Raw genomic sequence first — 27,156 nt, 5'->3', positions numbered from 1 at the left:
GCCATGAATATTTTTTAATTAATGAAGTAATCCCCTTTTAAAGATTATTATGAATGGAGTACCTAGCTGGCTCAGTTGATGGAACATGCAGCTCTTGTCATGAGTTCAAGCCTCACGTTGGATGCAGAGCCTACTTAAAAAAATATTAATAATTATGCTGAAAGAGATAATGAAGCAAGGGCAAGTGTCTGTTAGCTTCACCTATAGAGAAGATTTATCTCCCAACAAGTCTCATGAGGTAAGGCATTTCCCAGATGTAGAAAAGAGATTCAGATCCGGCAGCCAAAAAGAGTACAAATACCTCTAAATGGAGACTTAGGGGAGAAAATTGTGCACATCACATGCACGCACACACACAAGGTTTGGACTCCTTTTCACTGAACTCAGCAGTTCTCGATCTCCATTTAATTAAACCAGATTTTACTTTTGGCTTTAAGGAAACTTTGAACCTTATCTTTCTGCCACAACAGTGATATCTTACTCTTAAATCTAGTTTAACTGAACATCTTAACAGAGTGAAGGTGTGCCATACTGCCTTATTCTTAATCTCCCATTTTCTTTATAGGGCCGCTTCTTCTCTCTAGAGAATATCACTGTCCTAGCTTAGCTTTCCTTTTTTATCATGACCATTTAAAAAAAAAAGAAGGGGGGCGGACGCCTGGGTGGCTCAGTCAGTTGAGCATCCGACTTCAGCTCAGGTCAAGACCTTGCAGTTCATGAGTTCAAGCCCTGCATCGGGCTCTGCGGGACAGCTCAGAACCTGGAGCCTGCTTCCGATTCTGTGTCTCGCTCTCTCACTAACTCTCTCTCTCTCTCTCTCTTTCGAAAATAAATAAACATTAAAAAATAAAAAAATAATAAAAAAGGGAAATGAGGCAAAGCTCTTATATCTGTAATTTGATTTTTTTCTTGAATGGTCTTCCAGGCAAGAAAAAAATATTGTGATTAGAAGTTTTGGAAGATGTACTCTCATCTTTCTCTTATTGAAGCATTGCTAATATTGGGGCCAGGGACAATTTCTTAGATTTTCTACCATTTTTTCCCTTTGCTACCTGTCACCAAATGCGTTCCTTTATGAACATTTTAAAATGTAATTGAGCAAAAGAGAATACTTTTGTTATTAAGCTATCTAATGTTTTTATCAAATTGTAATGTTAGATGCTTAAATTCTTTTATTTCGAAGAGTAGGATTGAATAGCATGACACAATGAATGACAGTCTTCTATCAAGTAATAATACGTAGCCTTGATGGTTCAGCAGGTTCAAATCAGGAAGGTCCCATTAGAGTTATTTTTTCTACCTCTCTGTGTTCAATCTCAACTGTAAGTTGGCCTCAGAAACTATTCTAAGTCCCTCATCTGTAAAAATGGAGACCACTATGAAAGGATCTCATTTATTTATTACTTTTTCATCCAACTATCCATTTGTACCTCTATCCAGGATATAAGGATGATTGACTCTGTCCCTCTCCTAAGAAGTATGGTGAAGATGGATTTGTAATTAGCTGTAATTCAGTGTGATAACTGTCATAAAAGAAGGGCATTTAGGGTGCCATGTAGGCACAGTGTTGACTGTACTTGTATGCATTAATTATCATTCAGTGTCCCTGAAAACTTGGTTGGTACCATTACCTTTGAATGGAAATGATTAGCATCTTTGCCTGATAGGTGTCCTATAGTGAAATGATACAATTTCTTAAGCAATCTGCAAGCTAAAAATTTTCCCCCAGGAAATCAAAGCCTTAATGCTAAATTTGCTGTATTTATACAGCTTATAATGGAAGTGGGTTCCTATTTTACAGTTACTACGCTTTCCCAATTCAATTCACATTCCAATCCATCTTATCAAACTTCAGTTAAGTCAATACACTGAAACAGTTCTTTTTTTTAGTGTCTATTTTAAGAGAGAGAGAGAGAGAGAGAGAGAGAGCCAGCATGGGGAGAGGCGGGGGGGGGGGGGAGGGGAGGGGAGGGGGTGGTGGAGAGAGAATCCCAAGCAGGCTGTGTGTGCGGAACCTGATGCAGGGCTCGATCTCATGAACTGTGGGATGATGACCTGAGCCAAAATCAAGAGTCAAATGCTTAACCAAATAAGCAATCCAGGCACTCTGAAACATTTCTTTTTCTTAAAAACATTGTTGGAGTAGAAGATCATGCTTTGAGGTGATTAATTTTTTTCTTGATATAGAAAATATTAATAACATTTATCTAGTTGTTTCTAGGCAGCACAAGACTATTGAACTCTCCAAGAATCCAGTCTGAGATTTTCCAAACTGCCAAAATATTTTAAGACAAATGAGAATATATAAACATACATGTTATCAATTGTTTTATATTTGTGTTTTAGAGATAATAAGTCTCTAATGAGCCACCAGAGCCCAGTGGGATTAAAGATATAAATTTCAAAATCTAGATTCCTTCCTGTATTATCATATCTGGATGGAGTTGTGTTTTCTCTGAATGTGAAATTTCTCAAGAGAGATGCTTATTACATTATTAAAAACAATGAATTACATTATGAAATAAATAATAGAAGGCAAAGCATAGACCAATGATGAAAGTTTGTCATGAAGGAAGGATTGTGATTAATTTTGCACATTTGAGTAGATTTAGAAGGAGGATGGAAAGAAAGAAGAAAAAAAGGAAGGATGGATTATATTATAGAGTTTACAGTGGGTTTACTTTAGAAAGAAGGAGGAATAAGTTAGATTTGAGTTTATAGTGAAATTTGAATTCACAATTCAAATGGTGAGACTAAACTTTCTTTGTGCGTACACGCACGCACTCTCACACTCTCACACACACACACACACACACACACACACACACACACACACTGAGAAGAAAATGATGAACAGAAGCAACACAAAGTGTGCACTGCCTACTACAGTGCTTACTTGGCACATAATATGGTCATTATTACATGTTTTTGGAGATTGTTTAAATTCTCTTATTTTGAAAGAAGGTTTTTTTTTCTTTTTTAAAAAAATTTTTATATTTTTAATTTACATTTGAGGGAAGATTTTGAGTTAAAGCAGAGATTGGTTGGCACTTTACAGCCTGCAGGGCAAATCTGGCCTGCTATCTGCCTTTGTAGATAAACTTTTATTAGAACTCACTATGCTTATTTATATATTGTCTACATCTATTTCTGCACTACAGCAACAGAATAGAGTAGTTAGGAGAGTGACTGTATAGCCTACAAAGCCTAAAATGTTTACTTGCTGGCTTTTACAGAGTGGGTTGCCAACCCCTCAGTGGAATCCTCAGTTTCAGCCCCATACACAGACTGTATATTTCTTATGATCCACTGAGCTTTGTAAGGTTAATATATTTGTTGTGTTGAACATTGTTTTGAGCCCCTGATTTTCCCCAACTTTTTCTTATACCTTTAATGTAGCTTCATTAGTTAAAATTTTGCCATATTTGCTTCATCTGTTCTCTCCATGTACATTATACATACATGCATTTTCTTCTTCTGCTGCTGCTGCTGTTGACTTATTTGAAAGTTACAGATATTGTGCTTTAGCATACCCCTCTAAGAGTAAGAGCATTCCACTATATAACCTACTGTTTTAAAATTTAAAGACACATGTATGGGCTTTTTGTTTGTGTGTAAGGGCTATACAACTGTCTTTCTAGAGCACCTTGTTCACCTCTGTGTTCCCATTTATAAACTGTAGAAATTCTAAGTATTAGTTATCTATTGCTTACTTGTAGCCTGAATAACGAATGGCCCCCTAAAGATTTCCATGTCTTAATCCATGAAATCTGTGACTATGTTACCTTACATGGCAAAGGGGACTTTGCAGATGTAATTAAGGAATTAAAAATGTATCCTGTATTATCTGATGGGCTCAATGTAATCACAAGGGTCCTTGTAAGAGGGAGGCAAGAGAGGTAAAAGCAGAGAAGGTGATAATCAGTGAGAGAAATGTGACAGTGCCATCACTGCTGTCATTGAAGATGGCAGTGCTAAGAATTTTCACACCTAGTTTCAAAGCCATAAAGTCCTGGCTTTTTTTTTTTTTTTAAACAATCCTTTCCTCAATTTCTCTCTCCTCTTGCTATATTTTACTATAATCATCAAGAAGAAATTCCATGACACCTTCAGTGTTTTGCTTGGAAATCCCCTTACCGGACCACCCAGTTCATTTGGCTCATTTTCTACTTTGTGTATAACTGCAAGTGACAGGGTTACTGAACTTTGTTTCTACATAACAAAGATCCCCCTGCCTCCAGTTTCTAATCAGATGTTCCTACCCTCCTTAAAACCTCACAGGGAGCCTCCTCAAAGTCCAAAACCTGTCAATTTCAATTCATGGCAATTTAGGCTTTTATCACTACTCTCCTTAAAGTCCTTATAGCTACCTCCTACTGCCCAGTTACAAAACTGCTACCACATTTTAAGTATTCGTGATAATAGAACCCCACTCGTGACACCAGAATCTGTTAGTTATCTCTGGCACTTTAAAATTTAGGGTAGTTAGGCACTCAAGACAGCAAACATATTCTCTCACAGTTTCTGAGGATCAGGAATCCAGGTTCATTTTAACTAGATGCCTCTGGTCTAGGCTTATCAGGAGGTTGTAGTCACACTGTCAGCCAGGGCGGCAGTCCTCTCAAGGCTCAATGAGAAGAGGTTCCCTTTCCAAACTCACTCCTGTCACTGTTGGCAGGCCACAGGTCTCCAAATCGGTTGGGGGTATCTGTTCTTTGGCACAGAGACCTTGGCGTAAGCCTATTCACGACATGCAGCTGGCTTTCCTCAGAGCAAGGAAGCAGAGAGCAAGAGAGATTCCCCAAGACAGAAGAAACAGACTTTTTTGTGACCTAATCTCAGAAATAACATGCCATCATTTTTGCCATATTCTAGTTGTTAGAAGCAAGTCACTGGGTCCAGTTCACACTTAAAGGAAGGGGATTCCACAGGTCATGAATACCAGGCAGGGAACATAGGGGCTCAGCCTCAGAGGTTGCTTAACACAGATAACAAGGCATGTGTGTCTCAGAATGTGCCACGAACACTTTCAGGGTGAAAACAACTTAGAGAAAGCTTAATATTCTCCGTAAGATCAACCCACATTCAGAATTTGGCTTCATAGAGAGTTTCTCTTATAACTTGTAAAAACTTGACTATCTGAATGAAATCTTTGAAGAGCCAGTCATTCTAGAAAGGCAAGTTTCTAGATAGATCTGTCCCATTACAGACCAAATCTTAATAGTTTGGCGTAGAAGTCCTTCTCTTTTTGATCACATACTTCCTTACCTGCTTAAAGAAATTACTGATGATAATATGAAATTTTATTTCATAAAAAATCATTATATGTGTTGTAAAGAGAAAATGCTGGCCTTCTCCATAGGATATAGAATTGTTGATCTCTTTCTTAAAGGACTCAAGGCTTTCTGTCTGCCTTTATTTATTTACTTAATGTTTATTTTTGAGAGACCTAATAGGCGCGCATGAGTTGGAAAGACACAGAGAGAACAGGAGACAGGGACCTGAAGCCAGTTCTGTGCCGAGAGCAGAGAGCCCGATGTTGGGCTCGAACTCACCATGAGATCATGACCTGAGCTGAAGTCGGACACTTAATCGACTGAGCCACCCAGGCGTCCTCCTGTCTGCCTTTTTATAATTTGTCTTCTTTTATTTGTCACTTCCCAGTATTGCCTGCCTGTTTGCTGTATCTAACCGCTATAGGTTGAAACCAAATAACTTAGGTTGAATAAAACTGTGTGTGAAGGAAAAGGGACCTGTGGAGGGTTGAATCTGCAGTCTGCAAGCCTTAACTGCTGCTAGCTGCTCGCAGACTTTTGCTTACATCTTAATTGTAAATTGTTATATATATATATATATATATATATATATATATATATATATATATATAATATAAAATAATCTGTCTCTCTCTGTCTCAAAAATAAATAAACGTTAAAAAAAATAAAAAAATAAAAAAAAAGAAGAAAGCTGAAAGTGAGCTGAGGACAAATAATAAGAATTGTGTATTGCTTGTACTTCGGCCAATTTCCTGACCCTCCTGTTTCCCTGCTTGGGATTCTCTTTCTGCCTCTCTCTCTCTCTCAAAATAAATAAATAAACTTTAAAAATTAAAAAAAAAATGTCTTTTCCAGTAGTGATGTGTTCCTCTATTCAGCAATTCCATAAATAGTAGTTTGCAGCCTCCAGCCATAAGATACTTACCTGGACTTCAGAGAATGTGCATACTATGGGTGTACCATCATACATGGAGAACCCTGACCAAAAAAAAAGCCAGCTAAGGAAGCACATTTTCATATACAGAACTCCAGTCAACTTTTTGTTTTTTGTTTTAATTTTTTTTTAGTGTTTATTTATTTTTGACAGAGAGACAGAACATGAGTGAGGGAGGGGCAGAGAGAGAGGGAGACACAGAATCCGAAGCAGGCTCCAGGCTCCGAGCCATCAGCACAGACCCTGACGCGGGGCTCGAACTCACAGACTGTGAGATCATGACCTGAGCTGAAGTCAGACGCCCAACCAACTGAGCCACCCCAGGCGCCCTTCCTGTCAACTTTTTGTTCTTCACAGCCAAGATGCACTGGATGTTTGCAGAACTTCTCTAACATGAAAGAGAGAGACCAAAAGAAAGAGAAAAAGGGATCTCAGAGGAAATAAAAACAATGTAATGAGAAAAAGAAAATGTAAATGGACTATAATTAATGTTCTTGTAGAAATAAGATGAAGAAACAAGAACAAGATGGGGGTTTTTAAAAAACAACAGGAACAGAGAATTTAAAATTTTGGAAACTAAAAATATGAGAGCTGAAATTTAAAATCAGTAAAAGAATTAGAAAAACAAAGTTGAGAAAATCTCTTAGAAAGTAAAATAAAAGGACCAACAGATGTCTTGGAGAGAAAAAAAAATTAGAGGCTTTATTCGGGTGGTCCAACATTTGACTAATTGGAGCAAAAGAGAAAGAGTGATGAGGAGGAAATTATTAAAGTTGTAATAAAAGGACATTTCCAGGAACAGAAGCACATGCATCTCCAGTACCACTGAGTGAAGAAGAAAATGAGCCTCATCCAGGCACATTATCATAAAGTTATAGAACACTAGGGATAAAAAGAAAATTCTTAAAGCTTCTAGTGTGAAAACAAAGGTCACATAGAAAGGACCGGGAATTAGGAGGTATCAGCCTTGCGGGCGCCTGGGTGGCTCCGTCAGTTAAGCCTCTGACTTCAGCTCAGGTCGTGAACTTGTGGTTTATGAGTTGAAGTCTTGCATCAGGCTCTGTGCTGACAGCCTGGAACCTGCTTTGGATTCTGTCTCGCTCTCTCTCTCTGCCCCTCCCCCACGTATGCTCTGTGTCTCTCTCTAAAATAAACACTAAAAAACTTTAAAGAAAAGAAAAAAGAAAAAAGAGGGGCACCTGGGTGGTTCAGTTGGTTAAGTGTCCAGCTTCAGCTCAGGTCATGACTCATGGTTCATGGGTTCCAGCCCCACGTCGGGCTCTGTGCTGACAGCTCAGAGCCTGGAGCCTGCTTCGGATTCTGTGTCTCCCTCTCTTTCTGCCCCTCCTCTGCTCACACTCTCTCAAAAATGAATAAATGTTAAAAAAAAAAAAAAAGAAAAGAAAAGAAAAAAGAATATAAGCCTTGTCAACCCAAACATGGGAAGCTAGAAGACAGTGAAGCAATGCCATAATTTCAAAGAGAAAATTATTTATCTGTAATTATATAACCAGATAAACTTTCAATCAAGTATTAAGATAAAATAAAGGTATTTTCAGGGACATCTGGCTGGCTCAGTCAGTGGAGCTTGTGACTCTGGGTCTTGGGGTTGTGAGTTAGATCCCCACGCTGGGTGTAAAGATTACTCAAAAATAAAATCTTAAAGACATGTTCAGACATGCAATATCAACAAAAGATTTGCTTCTTATATATGCCTTTTCAGGAGGCATACTGAGGGGAATACTCCACCAAAGATGAAGGATTAACCAAGTAAAGGGAAGACCTGGGCAAGGGAATGGGAATGAAAACCAGAGAGGTATGGAGAATATACCAGATGACAGCAAAGGAAAATTCCAAGATAGCACCTGAGCAGGAGACCTAGAGAACAAGTAGTCCAGATGGAAGTAAACCAAGTGTTTCAGAAAGGATATCTTGTGAAAGGGGAAACAAATGGAAGAGGGAGACGTAAATGCCAAGAATCATAGATTACCAAGAGCACAAGCCTCCCACTAAAGACAGTACTGCTAGGAATACATAAACTGTAAATGATGAATTGCCAGAGGCTTAGTGAATTTTTCCTCCATAGCCCCACAGGGTAAAGATAAGAGAAAAATCCCCTGGCGCTCCGACAGAGGGAAGGGAAAAGTAACCATCTTAAAATATGCTTGGGGGATACTCTCTAACAACGGCTTGCCCTCAAAGTAAACTATTTTACCAAAGTCTAAGCCACTTAGGGGAAAGGAAATACCCAGCTCCAACCCCCTCTAGATTTCTGTCTTACCTAAAGGGGTGGGAGGGGAAGCTGAGAAGCCCTTGTGCTGGTTCCAGCCCAGGCACACAGACTCACTAAAATACTTAGATGGAAACTATGGGGTTATAGAATAGTCTCCTCCACCCTGCAAACACACACACCCTACCACCACACCAGTCGATATCTTGTATAATAACAGTGGATTACTACTAAAAGAGCTACAATGCTCAGAGTCTGTTTTTAAAGGAAGTCTGTAGGGAAACCTCAAAACAACAAGAAGTACAAAAACAAGGACACTTGAAGAAATTTTAGCCTCTGATAGGTACTCCTTCAACAAACAGTAAACATAGGCTGATTCCTAGCCAGGTAAGTGTAAATCCTCACACTGAAGGCGTACTTACCACAGTCCCTTTTACCCAATACATCATGTCCACTTTTAACCAAAAGGTTACAACGTGTGCTAAAAGTCAAAAACACAGTGGAAGAGACCATAGAAAGCATTCAAACTGGATTCATACATGCCAGAGATTTTGGAATTATCATTCAAGGAATTTAAAATAACTATGATGAACGTGCTAAGGATTTTGATGGGAAAAGTCGATAACATGCAAGAATACCTGGATGCAGGCACAGATAGAAACTAAGTAAGAATCTAAAGGAAATGCTAGAAGTCAAAGCCACTGTAACAGAAATGAAGAATGCTTTTGATGACTTATCGTAGACAGGACACAGCCCAGTAATGAAAATGAATCAGCTTGCAAAACTGAAATTTAAAGAGAAAAATGAATGAAAGAGAACAGACTATCGAAGAACTGTGGGGCAGTTATAAAAGACGTAATATATGTATAATAGGAATGCCAGGAGGCAAAGAAAGAAAAGGAACAAAAGAAACATTTAAAGTAGTGATGGCTGTGAATCTTCCAAAATTAATAACAGACATCAAACCATAGATCCAGAAAGCTCAGAAAACACCAAGCAGGATAAAGGCCAAAAAATCTACACGTAGGCATTATCATAGTCAAATTATGGGAAATCGAAAACAAAATCTTGAAAGAACCCAGAAGACAAAAGCACCTTACCTGTAGAGTAACAAGGATAATATTGGATTTCTCCACAGAAGCCATACAAGCAAGAAGAGAGTGGAGTGAAATATTTAAAGTGTTGAGGGTGCCTGGGTGGCTCAGTCGGTTGGGTGTCCGACTTCAGCTCAGGTCATGATCTCACAGTCTGTGAGTTCGAGCCCCGCGTCGGGCTCTGTGCTGACAGCTCAGAGCCTGGAGCCTGCTTCCGATTCTGTGTCTCCCTCTGTCTCTGCCCCTCCCCTGCTCATGCTCTGTCTCTCTCTGTCTCAAAAATAAATAAAAACATTTTAAAAAATTTTAAGTATTGAAAGAAAAAAGTCCACCAACCTCAGGTCTGCAACCAGCAAAATTATCCTCTGAAGGAGTAATACTTTCTCAGACAAAATTAAGGGACTTTGTCACCAATGGCCTGCTTTGTGAGAGATGATAAGCTCTTCAGAGAGAAGGAAAATAATATAGGTCAGAAATTCAGATCTAGAGACACCTGCATGGCTCAATCGATAGAGCATCTGACTCTTGATTCCAGCTCAGGATCGAGCCCCACATAGGGTTCTGTGCTGAGCATGGAGCCTGCTTGAGATTCCCTCTCTCCCTCTCTCCCTCTCTCTCTCCCTCTGCCAGCTCCCCCGTTCACATTCTCTCTCTCTCTCTCTAAAAAAGAAAAACTCAGGTACATAAAGGAAGAGAAGAAACGTTAGATAAGGAATAAATGGAGGTAAAATAATGTCTTTAATTTTTCTCATTAATTGACCTAGCAGATAACATTTATTTAAAATAATAGCAACAATATAGTCAGTGATTATAACTTCTAGATAAGTGAAATGAATGACAGGAGTGTACAAAGGATAGGGAGGGAGGAACTGGAAGTAATCTTATTTATTTACACTACTTGTGAGGTATTACAGTGTCATTTGAAAGTAGACTTAGATTAGTTGTAAATGTATATTGCAAGCTCTAGGATAACCACTGAAGACATTTTATTTTAACATTTATTCATTTTTGAGAGACAGAGACAGAGTGTGAGTGGGGGAGGGGCAGAGAGCGAGGGAGACACAGAATCTGAAGCAGGCTGCAGGCTCTGTCTGAGCTGTCAGCACAGAGCCCGATGTGGGGCTTGAACTCACAAACCGCAAGATCATCACCTGAGCTGAAGTCAGACACTTAAGCGACTGAGCCACCCCAGTGCCCCTGAAGACATTTTAAAAAGAAGTATAATTGACATGCTTAGAGAGGAGAGAAAATGGAATCACATAAAATGCTGAATTAAAACTGGAGAAGGTAAAAAAGAGTAGAAGCGAGAAAGTCCAAGGGCAGCAAAAAGAAAATAGTTGCAAATATCATAGGTATTAAATCAATTGTGTCAGTAATCACATTAAATGTGAATGGGCTAGGGGCACCTGGGTGGCTCAGTGGAGTGTGCGACTCTTGATCTCAGGGTTGTAAGTTTGTAAGTTCGAGCCCCATGTTGGGTGTAGAGATTACTTTAAAAAAAATATATAGGGGCGCCTGGGTGGCGCAGTCGGTTAAGCGTCCGACTTCAGCCAGGTCACGATCTCGCGGTCCACGAGTTGGAGCCCCGCGTCGGGCTCTGGGCTGATGGCTCAGAGCCTGGAGCCTGTTTCTGATTCTGTGTCTCCCTCTCTCTCTGCCCCTCCCCCGTTCATGCTCTGTCTCGCTCTGTCTCTCTCTGTCCCAAAAATAAAATAAACGTTGAAAAAAAAATTAAAAAAAAATAAATAAAAAATAAAATATATATATTAATATATATTAATATATTAATAATATATTATATTATTATATATTATATAATATATTATTATATATAATAATATATTATTATATATTATATAATATATTATTATATATAATAATATTATATATTATATAATATATTATTATATATATTATTATATATAATAATATATTATTATTATTATATATATATATATATATATATATATATATATATATATGGATGGTCTAAATTAGGAGACAGATACTTCCAGAGTGCATTAAACACAAAACCCACCTATATGTTATCTACAAGTGTGTTATCTACATATAAGTTACTGCAGGTATGATACTGTGATATAAGAACTATATATTCAGTCCCCAGCTCCTAGAACAGAGCTCTTAAAACCCTTGTAGTTTCTGAGTGATAAGGGTGAAAGGAGCATCTTTTGTTATTCATAGTAAGGCCTTTTCAAGCACAACTGAGTTTAAAGAATTTTTTTTAATTTTTTTTAAATGTTTATTTTTTTGAGAGAGAGACAGAGCACAAGTGGGGCAGGGGCAGAGAGAGAGAGGGAGACACAAAATCTGAAGCAGGCACCAGGCTCTGAGCTGTCAGCACAGAGCCCGAAGCAGGGCTCAAACTCACGAACTGTGAGATCATGACCTGGGCCAAAGTTGGACACTTAACCAACTCAGCCACCCAGGCGCCCCAAGCACAACTGAGTTTAGATTATTGAGTTACTTTATGGGCCCTTAGATAGCTTCAAGATGGGAGCTGGTGGCCAGAGGAACCAACCATGTGCTTAGAGGCTTGGAATTTCCAGCCCTACCTTCTCTAGATGCAGCAAGGAAAGGGGCTGGGGACTGAGTTGATCAACCACTGGCCAATGATTTAATCAGTTGTGCCTAAATAATGGAACTTCCATTAAAACCCTAAAAGAAAACAAAGGAGTCTAGAGAGCTCCCAGGTTAGTGAACACACCCATGGACTGGAAGAGTGGTATACCGCATACTCCACAGAGACAGAACTTTTTGCCCTCAAGACCCTTCCAGACCTCATCCTACATTCCTCTTCATCTGGCTGTTTGTATCCTTTATAATAAACCAGTAATCATGAGTGAAGTGTTTCTCTGAGTTCTGAGTATTATTTGAGCAAATTATTGAACCTGAGGAGGAGATTGTGGGAAACACTACACAGGAGGCCTGGACTTGCATCCTTAACCTGTGGAGATCTGTGCTAACTCTTGAAAGTTAGGATTTCTTGGTGTGAAGAAAAACCCTACAATGGTATCAGAAGGACTCTGAGTAGAGAAAATAGTTTTCTTTTTTAAGTTTATTTTATTTACTTTTTGAGAGAGAGAGAGAGAGAGAGCACACAGGAGGGACAGAGAGAGAGGGGGAGAGAGTGCAGAGTCTGATGCAGAGGCTCTAACTCAATGACCATGAGATCATGACCTGAGCCAAAATCAAGAGTTGGATGCTTAACAGACTGAGCCACCCAGGCGCCCCAGTTTTCTTTTAACAAGAAATTGTAGATATAAAGACACAGATAGATTAAAAGCAAAGGGACAAATAAAAGATATACCATGATAGCACAAATAAAAGACAGCTGGAGGAGCTTTCAGACAAAGTAAAAGACACTGTTAAGAGAAGAAAAGGAAAAGCCACAGATTGGAAGAACATTTTTGCAAAACACATCTGATAAAGGACTGACGTACAAAATAAGCAAATTCTTAAAATTTAGAAACAATTCAATTAAGAAATAGGCAAAAGGGGTGTCTGAGTGGCTCAGTTGGTTAAATGTCTGACTTTGGCTCAGGTCATGATCTCATGGTTTGTGGGTTCAAAACCTGAGTCGAGCTCTGTGCTGACAGCTCGGAGCCTAGAGCCTGCTTCGGATTCTGTGTGTGTGTCTCTCTCTCTGCCCCTCCCCCATTCATGCTCGCTCGCTCTCTCTCTCTCTCTCTCTCTCTCTCTCTCAAAGGTGAATAAATGTTAAAAAAATTTTTTTTAATAAAAAAAATGGGCAAAAGATCTGAATGGACAATTTGACAAAGAAAATATATCACTGACAACTGAGCATATGAAAACATCATATGTCCTTAGGGAAATGCAAATTAAAACAAGATACCGCTATACACCTACTAGAATGGCCAGAATCCAGAACACTGACAACACCCTGAGATTACGAGAATGCAGAGCAACAGGAACTCTCATGCATTGCTGGTAAGAGTGCAAAATGGTACAGCCACTTGGAAGATAGCTTGGCAAGTTTTTTTTTTTAATGTTTATTTATTTATTTTGAGAGAGAGTTGGGGGAAGCAGTGAGGAGAGGGAGAATTCCAAGCAGGCTCCACCTTGTCAAGACAGAGCCAGATGCGGGGCTCAATCTCACAAACCGCAAGATCGTGACCTGAGCCGAAATCGAGTCAGACCCTTAACCGACTGAACCACCTAGGCATCCCCTAAAATGTTTGTTTATTTAGTTTGAGAGAGAGAGAGCAAGGGAGGGGCAGAGAGAAGGAGAAAGAATCTCAAGCAGGCTCCACATTGTCAGCACAGGGCCCAATGCTGGACTCAGTATCACGAACTGTGAGATCATGACCTGAGCCAAAATCAAGAGTCGGCTGCTTAACCAGCTGAGCCACCCAGGCACCCCCAGCTTGGCAGTTTCTTATAAAACTAACCATATTCTTACTGTATCACTCAGCTGTTGCATTCCTTGGTATGTATCCAAATGAGTTGAAAACTTCTGTTCACACAAAACCTATACACAATGTTTCTAACAATTTTATTCATAATTGCCAAAACTTGTGAGCAACCAAGATGGCCTTCAGTAGGAGAATGGATAAATAAACTACTGTATATCCAGACAATGGAACATTATTTAGTGATTAAAATAAATGAGTTATCAAGCCACAAAAAGACATGGAAGAAACTTAAATGCATGTTGCTAAATGAAGTCAATGTGACAAGACTACATACTATGTGATTCCAAGTCTATAATGTTCTGAAAAAGGCAAAACTGGGACAGTAAAAAGATTGCATGAAGGTAGGAGGAGTAAATAAGTGGAGCGGGGCAGGGGGTATGATAATGGAACTATTCTGTATCTACTGTAATAGTGGATATGTGTCATTATGGAATCATCAAAACCCATAGAAACTACAACACAAAGACTGAATCCTAGTGCAAACTAAAGACTTTAATTAATAACAGGGTATCATTCCTAGTTCATTAACTATAACATGTACCACAGTAATGCAAGATTTTAATAGGGGGAGCTGTGGGGGAGAGAGGACATATATGGGGACTTTACTTTCTGCTAGTTTTTCTATAAAGCTAAAGCTGCTCTAAAAACCATAGAGTCTGGCACAAAAACAGACACACAGACCAATGGAATAGAATAGAAACCCCAGAACTAGACCCACAAACGTATGGCCAACTCATCTTTGACAAAGCAGGAAAGAACATCCAATGGAAAAAAGACAGCCTCTTTAACAAATGGTGCTGGGAGAACTGGACAGCAACATGCAGAAGGTTGAAACTAGACCACTTTCTCACACCATTTACAAAAATAAACTCAAAATGGATAAAGGACCTAAATGTGAGACAGGAAACCATCAAAACCTTAGAGGAGAAAGCAGGAAAAGACCTCTCTGACCTCAGCCGTAGCAATCTCTTACTCGACACATCCCCAAAGGCAAGGGAATTAAAAGCAAAAGTGAATTACTGGGACCTTATGAAGATAAAAAGCTTCTGCACAGCAAAGGAAACAACCAACAAAACTAAAAGGCAACCAACGGAATGGGAAAAGATATTTGCAAATGACATATCGGACAAAGGGCTAGTATCTAAAATCTACAAAGAGCTCACCAAACTCCACACCCGAAAAACAAATAACCCAGTGAAGAAATGGGCAGAAAACATGAATAGACACTTCTCTAAAGAAGACATCCAGATGGCCAACAGGCACATGAAAAGATGTTCAGCGTCGCTCCTTATCAGGGAAATACAAATCAAAACCACACTCAGGTATCACCTCACGCCAGTCAGAGTGGCCAAAATGAACAAATCAGGAGACTATAGATGCTGGAGAGGATGTGGAGAAACGGGAACCCTCTTGCACTGTTGGTGGGAATGCAAATTGGTGCAGCCGCTCTGGAAAGCAGTGTGGAGGTTCCTCAGAAAATTAAAAATAGACCTACCCTATGACCCAGCAATAGCGCTGCTAGGAATTTACCCAAGGGATACAGGAGTACTGATGCATAGGGGCACTTGTACCCCAATGTTCATAGCAGCACTGTCAACAATAGCCAAATTATGGAAAGAGCCTAAATGTCCATCAACTGATGAATGGATAAAGAAATTGTGGTTTATATACACAATGGAATACTACGTGGCAATGAGAAAAAATGAAATATGGCCTTTTGTAGCAACGTGGATGGAACTGGAGAGTGTTATGCTAAGTGAAATAAGCCATACAGAGAAAGACAGATACCATATGGTTTCACTCTTATGTGGATCCTGAGAAACTTAACAGGAACCCATGGGGGAGGGGAAGGAAAAAAAAAAAAAAAAGAGGTTAGAGTGGGAGAGAGCCAAAGCATTAGAGACTGTTAAAAACTGAGAACAAACTGAGGGTTGATGGGGGGTGGGAGGGAGGGGAGGGTGGGTGATGGGTATTGAGGAGGGCACCTTTTGGGATGAGCACTGGGTGTTGTATGGAAACCAATTTGTCAATAAATTTCATATATATAAAAAAAAATATTTGCTACCTGTAGTCGTGACAAGTACAATAATGGACACAACATGAGGTCCATTAGAACACGATCCAGAGACATCTAAACTTCCATTACTTGACCGATGAGAGGATCCTGCCTCAGCCTAGGTTTTGTCTGTTCTGTCTATCGAAAAGCACAGGAAATAATCCTGGTAAATGTTAATGCTCTTAAACATCTACCTCCTGAAAATTATGCTATAATACACAAATTGAACAGTAGTACATAAAGATTAAAAAAAATAAAAAAATAAAAAATAAAAAATAAAAACCATAGAGTCTACTAATTAAGAAAAAGATGAGGTTATTACTAACTCTAAGACAACAACAAATTTGTGTAAGAAAATGTAAATAGGTGATATTTATAGTGCCACAATAATGGAAACTTACAGAATGTGACTTTAACCAAAAATTATTATGTAATTTTTGAGAGACTAGAGGAAAGGAAGTATTACCGGTCTGATATCCTCACCTCTCATAGTAGAAAGTCTGCGTAACAGAAGTTTACATCCGTGATCCTATCTGAAGGCATTTCCTCCCCTTTGGCACCCAAGTCCATCTCCTCATATATCCTACATCATCAGATTTTGCTCTCTAGTGGGATCTTTGCCATCAACAAACAAATATGCCCTTAGTTCTTCTATCTTAACACACACACACATACACAACATACTTCTTGATTCCAGTTGCCCTGCCACTGCCATTCCTTTCTTTGGTTCCCTTTACATCAAAACTGAAATTTTCTGTACTCCATTTCCGGTTCCTCTCCATTCTCTGTCTTACATCCACTTCATTCAGAATTTTACAGCTACCATTCTATTCATTCTTGTGAAGTTGATGGTGACTTTCATGTTGCTGTATCGAGTAGTCAATTACCATCTGAACTCCCAGCATCTTTTGATGCAATTGATTACTTCCTCCTTGATAGGTTTCCTTCACTTGGTTTTAAGGACATCACTTTTTAAGTTTTCCTTCTGTGTCATTGGTTGCTTCTTCACAGTCTTATTTGCTGGTTCTTCTTCTTCTTCCTGACCTCTGAATGTTAGAATGCCCCCATATCTCAGTCTTAAGTCCTGTGCTGTTCTTTCTCTACCCTGAGCCCCAGGCTCTCATATCAGGTATCAAGGTTTTAAATGCCATCTGTAAGTTGATAATTCTCAAATTTATATATCCCAACCCAGACTTCTATGAACTCCAGGCTATATGTCCAACTGGTGACTTGACATTTTCATTTATTGTCTAATAGACATGTCAAGCTTAATATATCCAAAACTGAACCTACTGATCTTCCCCCTGAAAATATTCTGTAGTCAGAACATTTCTCAGCTGTGTTAATGGCAACTCCATATTTCCCGTTGGTAGTTACTTAGGCTAAAAACCTTGGAATTATCCTTGACTCCGCTCTGCTCTCTCACACCCTACATCGAGTCTGTGTAATTAGACATAATTAGAAAAATAAAAATCCACACACCCACCACTTCTCACCACCTCCTTGTCATCCTCTCCTGTCTGGATTACTACTGTAACCTCCATACTTCTATCCTTGGCCCTTGACAATGTAAACAGAGCAATTAGGATGATCCTTTTACTTTATTTCATTTTATTTTTATTTTAGAGACAGCGTGCAAGTAGGGTTTCGAAAGGGGCAGAGGGAGAAAGAGACTCTTAAGCAGGCTCCATGCTGAGCATGGAGCTCCCAACTCTGGGCTTGATCCCATGACCCTGGGATTATGACCTGAACTGAAATCAAGAGACGCTCAACCAACTGAGCCACCCAGGTGCCCTAGGAAGATCCTTTTAAAATGCAAGTGATGGGGCGCCTGGGTGGCGCAGTCGGTTGGGCGTCCGACTTCAGCCAGGTCACGATCTCGCGGTCCGTGAGTTCGAGCCCCGCGTCGGGCTCTGGGTTGATGGCTCAGAGCCTGGAGCCTGTTTCCGATTCTGTGTCTCCCTCTCTCTCTGCCCCTCCCCCGTTCATGCTCTGTCTCTCTCTGTCAAAAATAAACATTGAAAAAAAAATTTTTTTTTAAAAATAAAATAAAATGCAAGTGAATCATGGTACCTATTAGCTTCTCATTTCACTACATTGGACAAAATACTTAATTTCTCTGTGCCTTAATTGCTTCATCTGTAAAAAGGGAGTAAATAATACCTCCCTCAAGAGATTGTGGGATTCAGTGAGATCATACATATGAAGCACTTACTTAACATTAACCTGAGACAATAATGTTTACCTGCTGTTCTTAGTATTTTTATTTCCAGTGCACCCTGCAAATCAGGAGCCTACTTTTGTCTCCTCATCATTCCTTCAGGGCTTGAGGTAGGAGGGTTCTGTAGGATTGTTTGGATCTGAGTGCCTAGCTCATTGCTGTCAAGTGCAGTCCTCACTCTGTTAGTACCAGAGAAAAGTATGTCCAGAAACACCATTCATTTAACCAAAGGAAATTCCATTCCTAACTTTTCTGTTTTTATAAGCAATGTGGTGCTTCATTTCTGCACTAAATGGAATTACTTTGTCAGTAAAAGTGTTCTTTTTGTCAGCACTAAAGTTTCTGTCTTTTGAAGCATTTGTTCCCTGAAGGATAATCAAAGGAGGCATCTTCCCACGTAACTTTTTGATTGAGCCTTTTATCTGATGTCTTATCCTGACCGCTTTTTGTTTTTTTATTACATTTGTGACATCATATATTCAGGGGTGTTTTTTCTCCTTTCATGCAAGCCTTACCTTTCTGGAACTGTCAGTTCCTGGAAGACACTTATAATACTTGATGTTCCCATTCCTGTTTTCTGTCATGCCTTGCTGGTTTTTACAGTGAACTGAAAAGGGAAGGGAAGATTCAACCATAAGATTTGCTAATGGTAATAAAATACAAACAGCATGTTATAATGAGACAGTGCTGGGTAGGGCCCTCTGAGCCTCACTCTGCCACTGACTAGCTATATACCCCCTGGGCTTTCAGTGAACCTCCTGCTTGAATTCTAGCAGAGGAGGCTAGCTAAAAGAAAGGAGAGTCAGTTTCTGAGTCAGAGGATATGAAGAATATAACAAAAGTTTCTTGGGGAACTAACCCACTAACTGGAAGAGGGACTGGGGCAAATCAGACTTGTTCTGGTTCAGTAAAGCAGCCAGGGCACAGACCCTAAGCCTGAGTAGCTTATGCCCCGGGGAGTTTGTGGGACACAGTTCCATGAATAGAGGAAGAAGGAAAGACACCTGGGAATCTGGTAAAAAACAAAAGCAAACAAACAAAGAAAAAACCCCATCCTATTGGCTTGAGCCCCTGTGCTAGATATAGTGGATGCTTGCAGGCATGCACAGTGGAAGTCAGCATTAACATGCTACACACAGCTCCAGGGGCTTAAACACTTCCTACATCAGAAATCTGGAACATTAATACAATGTTATAGTCAGTTATATCTCACTAAAATGGGGGTAGGAGGGACATGGTGCAGGAAGCTGGAACAATCTATGGACTGTGGTGTTAGGGTAGAACAAACAGGATTCTTACATGCAGATACTTCAGGGAGCAGCTAGGCCAGACGGCCCCTGCCCACCCATCCCATGACCTGGGACCATTTGAGGGTATGAAAGAGGCGATGGTAGCTTTTGAAACAGTCCTGGTAGACGCAGTGTTGTTATCTGGCACCCACTGTATCTTCCATTGTGATGCATCTCTGAGGAAATACCTTATCCAAAAGTCTGATATTTCTGTTTTAATTTTTTTAATGTTTATTTTTGAAAGAGAAAAAGAGAGAGAGAGTGCATGAGCAGGAGAGGGGCAGAGGGAGAGAGAGAGAATCCCAAGCAGATTCCTCGCCACCAGCACAGAGCCCAACTTGACTTGAGGCTCAAACCCAGGAACCGTGAGACCATGATCTAAGCTGAAATCAAGAGTCAGACACTTAACTGACTGAGCCACCCAAGCACCCCTGATATCTCTGTTTTAATTTAGGCTTCTTAGGACTGTAGCAGAAACCCCAAAGAATGAAGCAGGTTTTAGACATTGCAGAGAAGAGGCAAAAAGTACATTGATTCTCTGAATTTCAGAAGGAATGCTGCTGCTTTTAGAAGTGGATCAGTCCTCACTAAGTAAAAATCTTTAGGTCTGTGAGCTTTAGGATTCACCATTTAGAAGATTTCTTTGTGTTCTGAGGGGCTACTCAGTGACTCTCTTCCTAAGAACCATCTGTAGTTTCTTGCCATACTTTGTCAAGTTCAGCAATTACTTAACTTTGGCTACTGGAGACCTTCTTTACTTTTGATTGACACTAATAGCTTCCAGGTTTTGTTTTGTTTTGTTTTGTTTTGTTTTGTTTTGTTTTGTTTTGCTATTGCAGTGTTGAAACAAACATCTTTATATTTAAAGACTGTGTACATGTGTGTGTGTTAGCAGTAGATTTTTAGCAATAAGTTACTGACTTAATTTGTTCAATTTTATTCTTGAAATATAACATACACAGAGAAAAGTGCACAAATCATAACTCTATAAATGATCACAAAATGAACGTAGCTTCATAGTTGCTTCTCATAATATCAAGACAGAAAATTCCCAGCACCCTGGAAGCCTCTTTCATCTCCCTCCCTCCCTCCCTCCCTCCTCCCCAGAGTGAACAGTATCCTGATTCCTAACATCATGAAATTGTTTCTGCCTTTTTACACACTTTAAAATACAGTAAAACCTTGGATTGCGAGTAACTTGTTCTGCAAGTGTTCCACCAGATGAGCAAACATTTCTAATAAATTTTAACTTGATAAACGAGCGATGTCTTGCAAACATCACATGATCACAACTGAGCCAGTGGTTCTTCTCTCTCTCTCACTGTCACTGTGGGATTGTGGGTGATCATCTCCCATGCTCAGATGCTCAGTCTCAGGCTGCAGAGTTTGGCAGAAATCAGTGATGTTTCAGAACATTGGAAGGTGCCCACAACTGGCACTAGTGTATTTTTTGCCACTTCAAAGCACCTGTGGACAGTCCTTGCTTTTCCAGACAAGAGTAGGCTTAGGAAAGCTTTGGCTTCATTCTAAGTCAGGCTGCCTGCAGATCTAGACCCTTTCCAGTTACATTAAATACAGTCCATGACAAGAGCTTGGTACTGTACTGTAGTCAACATCCGTGCGATCATATACAATGGCCCCCGTGCAGAAAAAGATTCCATTGGACCAAGAGACAGCAGTGATTCCATTAGTGATAGTGAAAGTCGTCCTACACAATAACCCCCCTCTCCCTTGTCTCCCTCACACCAGCCACGAAGGTTTTCAAAGGTAAGTGCAGGTTAATTTGTTTATTTTTCTTTATATTTTGTATTTTCTTTATTATTTTGTATTATATTACCGTATTGTAATCATTTTTATATGAATATTTTGGGGTTGTAGAACAAATCATATGAGTTTCCATTATTTCTTATGGGGAAATTTGCTTTGATATACAAGCGCTTTGGATTACAAGCATGTTTCCGGAATGAATTATGCTCACAAACCAAGGTTTTACTGTACTTTAAATGGAGATATGTATATCATTTTTAGGCATCTGGCTTTTATCCCCCTTGTCATTATGTGTTGGGAATCATTGATGTTATTGTCATAGCAGTAGTTAATTTTTCTTAATTGCTACTCAGTGTATCATTATATACTACATTTATTCATTTATTTATTCATTCTAATTCCATTGCTTGCAATGCAGTTGTCATATACTTTGTCATAAACCAAGTATTTGTATACAAGGGACTGTTTCTGCGTTCTTCATTCCGTTCCATTAATATATTTGTCTGTACTTCTACCAAAGCCTGCCTTTAACTTAATTATATATATATAGAATAGAATATATATAATAATTATAGCTGTATATGTGTGTATGTTAGCTGTATAATTGGCTTATTTATAGCTGTATAATATAGCATCTTAATAACTAGAATAAGTCCCCTACTTTGTTCTTTTCAAGATTACTTTGATTATTTTTGGCCCTATGCATTTCCTTAGAACTTTTATAATCAGTTTGAAATTACCCCTGCCCCCTCCACCCAAAATATTATGCTAGAATTTTAGTCGGAATTCCTTTGTTGAGGAGAATGAACATCTTTATTATATTGAATCTTCCAGTCCCTGAGAATGCTATTTCTATTTATTTGGTTGTTAATTTCTCTCAATAATGTTTTATAGCTTTCTGTGTAAAGATCTTATACATCTTTTTTTAGATTTATTCTTAGGTATTTAGGGAGTTTTTTGATGTTGTTATAAATGATACTGTTTTTTATTTTTATTTTTTAATGTTTATTTATTTTTAATTTTTTTTAACGTCTATTTTTGAGAGACAAAGAGCACAAGTGGGGAAGGGGCAGAGAGGGAGAGAGAGAGAGAGAGGGAGACACAGAATCCAAAGCAGGCTCTAGGCTCTGAGCATCAGCACAGAACCTACACAGAGCTCGAACCCATGAACCGTGAGATCATGACCTGAGCCGAAGGTGGACACTCAACGGACGGAGCCACCCAGGCGCCCCTTTAATGTTTATTTTTGAGAGAGACAGAGACAGAGTACTCATGGGGGAGGGGCAGAGAGAGAGGGAGACACAGAATCCAAAGCAGGCTCCAGGCTCTGAGCTGTCAGCACAGAGCCCAGTGTGGGGCTCAAACCCATGAACCATGAGATCATGACCTGAGCTGAAGTTAGACGCCTAATTGACTGAGCCACCCAGGAGCCCTGGTATTGTCTTTTTTAAAAATTATTTCCATAAATGTAATTTTATATATTGATAAGAGTAAGTTTTTAATTGAGATTTTTGAGGTTAAAAGTGTGTATGATTTCAGAATCATCTAATATTCAAAATATTATGAGGGTATAGGGTACATTAAGAAAAGCAAATTTGGAATAAATCTAGAGTTTGTAAGGGTGGAGATTTCAAAAGGAAATCAGGAGGAGCCTGTTCTTAAGTTGTGTGAATTCTGTGTTGGTTGCTTGAGAGAGATGGCCCAGGGCTTGCTTTCTCTCTCAGCTAAAATGATTGGAGCTTGGAATGTTGGGTGCTTATTTTCTTGTTCAGATACTCTGACCCTCCCTCTCCCAGCCAGCACTCAGGCAAAATGTAGAACAGGTGGGGCCAGAGTAAATGGGAATTTCAGTTAGTCCTTCAATGCTAGCTGTTTTTGAACTGACAGGCTTCCTCCCATTCTAAAACTGACCAGGACTGAAGCAGTAAATTCATCCACCATCAAGCGCTGCCAGCATCCTGAAGTGAGGATGACAGTATCTGTTTCCTTAAACTCACACTTGGCTTTGTTTTTCCAGGTCTATAAAGGAGAATTTCAGCTACCTGAATTTCTTAAAGAAAAACCTCAGGTACTGTATCTGCTTCCTCTTCTTAATGTGATAGATGAGCTCTTGTGTTGAAGTGATCTTTTTAAAGAGTGCTGTGCTGGTCATAGAAAGATTGGCCTCTGATAATTGTTGGTTTTAACAGTCTTACTTTTTAACGCAGTCTTACTTTCAGATAGCTCAGTGTCTTCCAAAATTAGGGAAATGCTTTATCGATAACTAAAATCCAAATGCTTGAGGTCACTTACAAGCTATACAGTATTCCACATATAAGGAGCCTGCCTTGGTGAATCTGCTCCAGCCTTCTGATATCTAACTTGAAATAAAAATCTACTCTGTTCTTATATACATCCATGCCTTTTAACTTGTCTTATTGAAGATTTGTGAATTTGTTATATACACATCCATCAGCCCTCAACTACAAAGCCTCCAAGTTGGGAAAGGATGGTGAGAATTTGAAGATTCTAACTTTTCCTTTTTAAAAGATTAATAAAACAGATCCAGAGTTATCCTTGTAATGTCATGCCCTCACCTACTTGGGTTTCAGTATCGTGTCTTGAGTTGAAGAGAAACAGGCATGGTTGCAGCTGACACAATGTACCCGAAGTAACCCAGAGTATCCTGCATCTGAACATCATCTGCCTTCCTATATCGTGGTGGGGGAAAATTGTTAACTCCCTCATGAGCCCAGCAGAAGACTTCCCTTTCTAGCCTAGTGATAATATGTGTTGCCTCCAGGCTTCTGCTCTCAGTAATTAGCTTGGAATTAGGAAATGAAGACTCAGCACTGAACTTAGTTTCTAATATCTTTCCAGATATGGGTTGATGAGGGAAACATACCACCTCACAGACTGTGTGAAGTCGTGTCGCCCAGAGCAAGCCTGGAGCGAATGGGCTGGGCTCTCTAAGAAAGCTGTCTTAGACAAGAAAGAAATCCTCGTCTAATAACAGTCAGCCATGAACAGTTGATACCTTTTACTTGAGAATTTCAAACTACTTTCAAGACATGTTCTTATTAGCATCTATTTAGTTTTAATCTACCCATGCATTCATTCTATTTATTCAACAGATGTTTACTAAATTTCTGTTTATGGGGAGAAGTTGGAAAAGTCCTCAGGAGTCAGAGGAAAAAAAAAAAATTTCTCAAGGAACTTCTGATTTCCCCAAAAGACTGTGACCAACTTTTGCAGACAAGGGAGCACAGGGCCCTGAGCCTGGGCTGGGCATGATGTCCCAGAAACCTGGATGGATTCATGAATAGGCCATCACTCACTTGCAGGCTGTGGCGTTTAGAGCCAGAGAATAATCCAAGAGGCAAGTCTTAAAAGAATGTCAAATCCAAAGACTGTTTTGCATAAAAAGTTTGAAGGAGTCAAGAAAGGGAATTTGAGGCTAAAAGGGATGCCTCTGCTTCACAGCATACTCAAAAATCATTTCCAGACAGATTGTAGACCTAAATGTGAAAGGCAAAAAGTAAAGTTTTAGGAGACAATAAAGGAGAACATCTTCATGACCTTAAGAGGGAAGGATATCTTAAATCATAGAAAACACTAATCATTAATTTTAAAATGGATAACTTGGACTCCATTAAAATTGATCATATTTACTTATTATTAAAAAGCATCATAAAAAGAGGAAAAAGTATGCCTTAAGTGGGATAAAATAATTGAAGCAAAGGACTCCTCTGTAGAATATGGAGGGTACCTACAAATCAGTTTAAAAAAAAAAACTGCACAAAAGGCTTACAAGCATTCACTCACCTTATTCTGGTTAGTTTAATGCATCACACACACATACTTAGACAAAGGGCTGTAAAAGACTTTGACTTAACTAATCATAAATGAGAAAACTGAAACCCACAGAACCCTCAGGTTTGCTATTCAGCTAAAAAGGCTCACAGAACTCTGCAAAGCACTGTATTTGCAAATATAGTTTGATTTTAAAGGATACAAATCAGGATCAGCCAAATGAAGAGACATGTAAGACAAGGCCTGGGAGGGTCTCAAACACAGAGCTCTGCCCATTCTCCGTGGAGTTTGGGTACTTCTCCTTCCCAACAGCATGTACATGTGTTCACCAGACAGGAAGCTCCACTGGTCTTTAGCATCCAGAGTTTTTATCGATATCTCATTACATAGATGTGGTTGACTGAATCATTGGTCATGTGATTGAATTCAATCCCAGTCAATGTCCGCTACCCAGGGGTTGGGCTGGCTCAGAGTCCCAGCTCTCTGGTGAAAGGTTTAGTCTTTCTGTGACCATCTTCCATCCTGAGTTATGTCGTCTCTTAGCATAACTCAAGTATGATCCAAGGAGCTCCTGAATTAACAAAGACATTCCTGTTACCTGGGAAAATCCAAGAATTTAGCCTCCCTACCAGCAACCAGGGACAAAGGCCAGTCAAATTCTTTATTATACAACAGTTGCAGACTGAGTTCATTAGAAAATCTGTGATCAGAGCCTGCAAACTACACCTGATATTTCAATGGGAGCAGTCACTTTTCATGCTGACCAACTTCAAGGACTTTAAAACATCTTTTGCTTCCTTTGACAGACTGAGGAAGTGGAGTAGCAGAGCCAGGAACCTCTTACATATATGAGGTGAGGGTTGGGGGACATTCCTGGGTCTTTGGGTTTCCTGCTTAAGCTCTCTTAGGAGGAGGTGTGGCTGGGGTGGGTGGAGAGCACAGCTCTGGAGTCAGTCGGCCTGGGTTGGAATCTTGGTTCTGTGGCATTGAGCTAATTGCTTCTCTGTGTCTTACCTTCCTCATCTGTAAAATGAGGACTAATAAATAAGATTATTAATAAATAAGAGAGTAATAGTAAGAATTAACCACAACAATGTCTACAAAAAGCTTGGCACCTAGTAAGCGCTCAAATAGTGTTAGCCGTTATTTTTAATAAAAGGAGTTTAAGATGATAAAAATAATATTTTCTTTTAATATGAAAGGAATCTGGAGACCATTAACCCCAATCACCTGTTTGCAGATAAGGAAACTGATCCTAGAGAGAGAGCAGGTTGTTTGTCAAAGTCACATCACAGGAAGGTGAAAGCCAAGGCTTCTTCCACCACCCTGTGGTGCTTTCATTTGGAACGTGAAAAACTTTTTTAAAAATGTGATTTTTTTCTTACAGTCTTACTTGTTGTTTTATTTTTATTTATATAATAACAGTGGATTGAGTGCATACTCTATACCAGGCATAAAGTATCAAGCATTTTATGTATGTAATATAGAAATGACATATTATATGACATATACTATATAATTTATATAATATGATACATTCTTTCAGGTTTCAAGCCACTCTGGCAAGTAGGTGGTATTATTCCTGTTGTACTGATGAGATAATTGAGATTGAATAATTTGAATACGAGATTTTTATGACTTGCCAGGTGTTAGTGGATAATAGACAAAAAGCACATGAACACTGCTAAGCCATGTCAAAATCATGGATGGCAGCGAGCTAGTAATATTAATGAGTTTCAGGATTTATGAATGCCTTTTTGCTAAGGAGCAAATGCTAAATGTTAGACATATACTCTATGGACTTGTATAACTGCAGTTATCAAACCTTGGATAATTTTGTTGATCCAAGATACTTTAAAATCTATAAATTCCCTCCCTGAAATACACACACAGGGATTCGTTTATTGATCAGCTGTTTTACAAGACAGAATACAATGTCTGTTGACTGCAGCCTTCGAGTTGCCTCCACAGCATCATTTCATCCTTGCATTGCTCAGTGTGGCCTGTAGGTGCCCATATACAATGCGAGAAGGACTCAGAAGA

General features: G+C 39.3%; 1 protein-coding gene across 2 annotated transcripts in view; it reads left to right on the top strand.

Moving 5' to 3' along the window:
* The window catches only part of TPST1 (tyrosylprotein sulfotransferase 1), a 172,561-nt gene that overhangs the window by 144,352 nt on the left and 1,053 nt on the right, over window positions 1–27,156 (top strand). For both annotated transcript variants that reach the window (XM_047089446.1, XM_047089447.1), the window contains exons 4-5: window positions 23,339–23,389; window positions 25,920–25,966. In XM_047089446.1, the coding sequence (XP_046945402.1) occupies window positions 23,339–23,389; window positions 25,920–25,937 (69 nt within the window). In that variant the 3' untranslated portion in view covers window positions 25,938–25,966. The remainder of the gene's footprint in view (window positions 1–23,338; window positions 23,390–25,919; window positions 25,967–27,156) is intronic.

Source organism: Lynx rufus, unplaced genomic scaffold (assembly GCF_022079265.1).
Source record: "Lynx rufus isolate CCGP_SWC_20201006 ecotype Redwood Valley unplaced genomic scaffold, mLynRuf1.p SCAF_27, whole genome shotgun sequence".
Taxonomy (NCBI): domain Eukaryota; kingdom Metazoa; phylum Chordata; class Mammalia; order Carnivora; family Felidae; genus Lynx; species Lynx rufus.
Note: the sequence above shows the minus strand (reverse complement) of the source record. Positions and strands in the feature narration are given on the sequence as shown.